At 37.2% G+C, this 6,637-nt stretch overlaps 1 protein-coding gene across 1 annotated transcript; it reads left to right on the top strand.

Moving 5' to 3' along the window:
- On the top strand, positions 1-3,421 carry LOC109918426 (insulin-like growth factor-binding protein complex acid labile subunit). Its single transcript, XM_048609834.1, has 2 exons — positions 1-16; positions 1,620-3,421. The coding sequence occupies exons 1-2, from the start codon at positions 1-3 to the stop codon at positions 3,419-3,421; spliced, it is 1,818 nt and encodes a 605-aa protein (XP_048465791.1).
- Positions 3,422-6,637: the final 3,216 nt, after the last annotated feature.

Below are 6,637 nucleotides of genomic sequence, written 5' to 3'. Positions count from 1 at the left end.
ATGCACAAACCTGTGGGTAAGATATTTTTTCTTCAGAAGGGGGAAGGCTTAAGCTTGTTTCCTAACATAAAGCATGTAATGGATCTCTACATGTATACTTTATTCTCCTTTCTGCAAATTTGTTGTTACCTAAGATAGACAATCTCCAGTAATGCAGGTTCATGAAGATTTCATACATTTGATGTAAGAATGAAACATCCAGAAAAATGACACTAGTAAAAGATGTTAGGAATCTATTCATAGACGTGGATCTTTTGTTGGAAATTTGGAACTGATTTAAAGACATGAGGGGTGGTTCGTGTGTGGAATGAGCTTCCTGAGGAAGTGGTGGACGCAGGCACAGTTATAACGTTTAAAAGACACTCAGATAAGTACATGAATAAGAAATGTTTGGAGGATATGGGTCAGGAGCGGACAGGTGGGACTAGTTGAGTTTGGGATTATGTTCGGCATGCACTGGTTGGACCGAAGAGACTGTTTCGGTGCAGTATGACTCCATTAATAATTTTGCAAGATCTCCATTCACTTCTTTCTTCTCAGATAAGTGTCAGAACAAGCTTTCTTTGTAATGTCTGTCAAGTACAAAAACAGCAAACTGAAACAAAATCTGCATTTATACACTGCAACGTATATTTGAACTGTTCTAGCCACCTTCACCTTGCAGGGGGATCTATACAAAAGCATCAATGCAGGGTTGCTAAAACAATAAATTGGGGTTTAGTATCCATTATTCTGATAATGAACTAGACCCCTGACTAACTTAGGGCCCCACGCAACTAAACCTACCATACAACTCCATTGTCGTTACGTTTATATTTAAACGTATATATATATTCTGCACCATCACTGCCTCGCAAATAGCAATGAGGTGAATGCCCTTTTAACGTGATCTCCTGGTGTTGGTCAGGACCGTTTGCCAAGCTTAGATGAATATTGTCATAGGTTCTCTAACGTCCATCCACACTGTCTCAGCAGGACCTCAAACTTTCTATACAATCTTACCTATTTTAAAACTAATTTTTGAGATGACTTACGCTGGCAAAATTGATCACTATGCCTATTTGTGATACCAAACAGGAGGATTGTTATCCTCAATCTTGGATTCCATTTAATGAGAAAATCACCGATATTTTGTTTGAAAGTAAGGAATTGTAAATTATTCTTTATGGAGAACTGAAAAATCTTCAATCCAAATAAGTCTAAAATGCAAAATTGATCTTTTAGCAATTTTTTTCCCATTGTCAAAATGAAATAACGCAGAGATTTGAAGTTACAGAAGGATAACAGTTCTCAACTATATTTAATGTATTTCAAATTTCAAACATTGCAGAGCAATCTTTAAAATAAAGTACTGGAAAAGTATCTCCAAAGCTGCAACTTACTTCAGTGTGTATCAGAGAGCAATTAGATCTTAATTAACCTCATGATGCATTCTTAGATCATATGGTCTTAAAAGAGATATCTAAGTTATGTCAACAATACCCTGACAGCAGAATAATAATACGCTAGGTGCTAAATGGTCTTGGTCTTTTTGCTGTCAAAGTGTCATAATTATAATATAAATATTAGCTAAATGCTTCATATTCTCTAATTGCATGTTGCGTGTGTTTTTCTTTTAGAATTTTGCCTTGTATCAGTAATTGTCTGTCAATGGTGCATCCCACTATTGGGGACAGAACCACAGCTACCAGTAGAAGGGTCATCTGATGAAAACTTCAACTGCCCTGAAGTGTGCACCTGCATTTTTGATGACTACAGTGAAGAACTGAATGTCTACTGTAGCTCTCGTAACTATACACACATTCCAAACGATCTACCGTTCAACGCTAAAGCCATTTGGTTTGATGCTAATAACTTTACAGTTCTTCAATCCCATGCTTTCATGAACATGTCTAATCTGGATTTCTTGAATCTGGAGAATAGCTATATAGTTACTGTCGAGCAGCATGCCTTCTATGGTTTGAAGATGCTAGTCCACTTGCATTTGGAAAGGAACAGACTGAAATACCTCCTACCAAACGTATTTCTCCACACTCCATCTCTTGGATCACTCAGTCTGAATAATAACAACTTCGGCAAAATTGAAGATGGGTTGTTTTCCGGCCTATCTCATCTCTGGTACCTCAACCTGGGATGGAACAATCTGGCAGTTTTGCCTGCTACAGTCTTTCATGACTTACCAAACTTAAAGGAGCTTATTTTGGCAGGAAATAGACTAACTTACCTGCAGCCCCAACTATTTGTAAGTTTGGTAGAGCTAAAAGAACTTGATTTATCGGGAAATTTGTTGAGAGGCATTAAGGGGAATATCTTTGTGAAGCTGCAAAAGCTTCAGAAGCTTTATATGAGTCATAACCAGATCAGCACCATTGTACCAAGAGCTTTTATGGGAATGAAATCGCTTCGATGGTTAGACTTGTCCCACAATCGCATTATAGTACTACATGAAGAAACATTCTCTGGGCTTCTAAATCTGCATGTACTTCGAATGCTCAACAACTCCATCATACAGTTGAAGCACAGGACATTCAGAGAACTTCAGTTTCTGGAGGAACTCCAGCTTGGGTACAACAAAATCATAAGCCTTTCTGAGAATGTATTTGATGGGTTAGTACAATTGGAAGTCCTCACACTAAACAATAATCAGATTCAGCAGATCAAACCAGGGACATTTGCTGGCCTTCGTGAGGTAGCTGTACTGAATCTATCCAGCAACTCCTTAAAGGATTTACCAGATCACTCATTTAAAGGTCTTATTAATCTACATAGCCTGCATTTAGAAAATAATGCATTCACCAGAATTCAACCAAACACATTTTCTGGATTATTCTCCCTTCGAAGACTCTTCCTGCAAAACAATTACATTTCAGTCATTGACAATCAGAGCCTCAGCGACTTAAAACAGCTTTCAGAACTGGATTTCAGATACAACAAACTAATACAGATATCTCCTCAGGCCTTTGCCGGTGTACCAAATCTGGAGTATCTACTATTGAAGTGCAATGAACTTCAACACATTTCTGAAACCACCTTTCAGCCTTTTCAACACCTTTCGTGGCTTGATTTATCGGAGAACTTTATTGAGTTTTTTGATAATTACACTCTTACACCCTTGACCGAGTTAAAGTATCTGAACCTCAAGGACAACTCCTTAAATCATTTCCCACAACATTTTTTGGAGCAGTCCACACAATTGGAGCAACTACTGCTTGGGGGCAACAACTGGCATTGTGACTGTTTACTAAAGTCACTCAGAAATTACAGTCTAAAGAATCCCCATGTAGTTCCTCGTTATTTCGAATCAGCAATAGAAGACGATATCATCATGCACACATACAACAACATCACCTGCGCAAGCCCAGAAACCATTGCTAGTACAGATCTGAGAGACATTAGTGAGGACTATTTTGGTCATTGCTAATATCAAGTGCAAGATGGTTTCCTGCAATCATCACATGTATATTGCTCAGGCAACAATGCCCTCGTGGTGCACCTTTCACAACCAGATGTACATTTCATACACAATTGTGTATGCCAAGTGAAATCAAAGCTAGACAGATCTAGTTGGTTTGGAATCCAATATTACCAATCAAATTTGCAATGAATATGATGATTCTTTCTGGCTTAGTGTGAATTCCAATATGCTCATCATAATTGCTTTAGAAACAAAATTTGGCCAATTGCGTTAAAATCATAACAAGTGCACTGACTGTGTTAGTCTCTAATCTGAGTAAAATGTCTACACTTTGTTTCAAAGGTATCACAGATAACAAAATAATTGTTATTGGAACAAATTCCTTATCACTTTAGAGTGGGAGCTAATGGGGATGATGGAGAGGGTAATTTGAGTAGGAAATAGGTCCAAGTGTTCCATGTTATAACAATTCTGTGAATGTGTATGTATATGGAGTAAAAAAATTGCTAACTAAACAAAATAAAATGAGTTAAACATGACAAACTCATCTCAGCAATAGCAAGGGCAAATATGGATTAATTTTATTCAGAATATTTAACCACAAATTATTTCATTCAAATCTACACAAAAATCAATAAGAACAGAAATTTTGCCCCTTATTTTATTAATTCAGTTAACTGAAGTGAAGTCTGTTACCAAATGACAAATTGTTTGTTGAATATAATTTATGCAGTGCATGTTACCAACGGATATTACAGAGATATTAGATCCATTTCTTTGGGGTAGATCCACAGGCTAAGTACTTTGCTGTTAGCCTTTTAATTAATGATCTTTATCGTTTGATCTGAAACAAATGCATGCTCCAAAACGACAAGTTTTCTTGCAAAACTTCAAATACCTCTGCCATCCCTTTTTCCTGTTGTCTCCTCAACACTCTAGTCCTAAGCATCCCCAAATCCCATTCTGAACTCTTGCTTTCCGCTCCAGATGGAGAAATGGTTTATTATGTGATTTCCCGAAAACATTGCAGCTCAAAATAGGATAGAAATATGGGACCAGGTGACTATCAACTAGCATCCTGTTGTTTTCTACTTAATTTTGGTCTAATTAGGTAAATGGTCCCCTTGTAAACAGTAACTTTCCTTTTCAAAGAGAATTTCACAGCTGAAGAATGTCTATCATTCACCAAATCTTAAAAGACTCAATTACTCTAAAAGTCATTTTGAGAAAAGGTCATTCTGCAATGGTAACATGAGTAACAAGGCAGGCATGTGGAGCTGAGGTGCCCAACCATGTTATTGAACTACAGCGGACACTCATCTACTTCTATGCTTAAGAATTACACAAAGTGGAAATTCACAGGGTAATATGGTGAGGATATGGTGAAGACATATTGCTGTGGAAAAATAGTGGGATGTTTCACCAGGCTCTGCTCTACCTAAATCAGCAACTTCTTAAGCAGGTCCCAGATCCTTCACTTGATGATGCTTCCTACAAAATATAATTTAACATGACTTAAGGGAAGGGAATCATTTTGTAGTTCCTTTTAGAGAATCCTTTACATGCAGTTAAATAATTCTTTGCAGTAGAGACTTTCAGTACATTGACCAAATGTAATTTTATTACCCAAGACACCAATAGTATGACTATTATGGTTACGCAATAGATTTTTACAATATGTTTTCTTGCAGAACCAAGGTAATCTAACTTGGCCTCAGTTACGTTTTGAACTTGACTATCCTGAGTTTCGTACTTAAGAAAGCCTTTCCTCAAGTTTGTGTTCCCTTCCTAAGCAAATTACGTCGTGATGTCTAGAATGTACAACCTCCAGACTTGGCATAATGGCCACCCAGATGGTTTAACAATTACTCGGTTAAAAATGACTTCAGTGATTCATCAGCAAGAGATGCTGCACCAGACATTTTTAATACTTGGTACTCAAATATTCACTGCAGCTGATACAAAGGGAAACAGAAAGCCGCAGGCTGAGAAGTGGTACACTGGACTAAAAGCATTTGGATTTGTAAATATTAAAGCTTTTCATTGTGCTGCCTGCTCAGGAATGACTATTATTCCACAGCACTTCTGAGCTAAATAAGGATTTCTTTTCTTTCCTATTAGCAATGAACAGTTATTCATGTTGACTGGACTCCTAGGATAGCAGGAAGTTGTATAGTTATGTGTACATCAAGTCAAGGAGGCAGCAATTTGTTTGAAGCTGAACGAGAGTTTAAAAGCACTCCTCCAATTTTTCACACAAGTACAATGCCCAGATAGCAGTGATTTTGGCCACAAATGTAGCATACTACAAATGAAACAGGATGACACAGACAATCTCAAATACTTAAGTGCTTGGGCATAGTATGATGGTGCAAGCATCAGGCTATGAGATGGGATGTAGCCAATTGTTCCAGTCAATATTTTATGGAAACATAAATTCAAATTTTATAGTCACATGGAGGTATGATTAAGTGTAGGATTCAGGCAAACACTAACAGGTTTTTAATATTAATACTCTCTCTCTAAATGAAATGTCACAGGAATGCAAGCCATCCAAAACTGATCCTTTTTAGAACAATAGAAATCAGAAATAGATCATTCAGCTAAGCTGCAGCCCAGCTTTAACTTGCACCTTGCACAGCAGAAATCAAGGATGGAAATTTACAGTATCAGGCCGCTGTTAAAAATAGTTAACCTTTAATTACAATTCCAGTCATTCTAGAATATGGCAAGCAATTCCTTTATTTTTATCATTTCCTGTTTTTTCGACTTCTACTCAGGCACGAGGATGGAACAAATCCAAATCTTGAGCTGGGTCCCTCGTCACAATGCTACCAGAGCATACGCTTTGTGCTTGTTTTTCTAACCTTGCAGAAGGCAGTAAGAATAAAAAAAAATTTCTCCAACCCCATGAAATCCCAAATAAAATGTTGGCGTTATTCAAACTCAAACTTCATATAAGTCACTCAATACAAATGTTTGTGTTACTAGGGCTAACCGATAACATCACTTTTGCAACATCCTACCACGAGGCTGACCGAGATCATGCTATTAAACAGCCTTAAATCAGCAAGTAATAAAGCCAAATTAACATAACTAGCTTCAGCATACTACTGATGGCATTACACACGTTAATAATTCTCAGTGTCTGATTGTGTCAGATTTTTGTTTATGTGATTAATTTTTTTGAGAATCCTAATTTCAGAAGCAAACACTTGGGAG

Source organism: Rhincodon typus, chromosome 21 (assembly GCF_021869965.1).
Source record: "Rhincodon typus isolate 14 chromosome 21, sRhiTyp1.1, whole genome shotgun sequence".
Classification (NCBI taxonomy): Eukaryota; Metazoa; Chordata; class Chondrichthyes; order Orectolobiformes; family Rhincodontidae; genus Rhincodon; species Rhincodon typus.
Note: the sequence above shows the minus strand (reverse complement) of the source record. Positions and strands in the feature narration are given on the sequence as shown.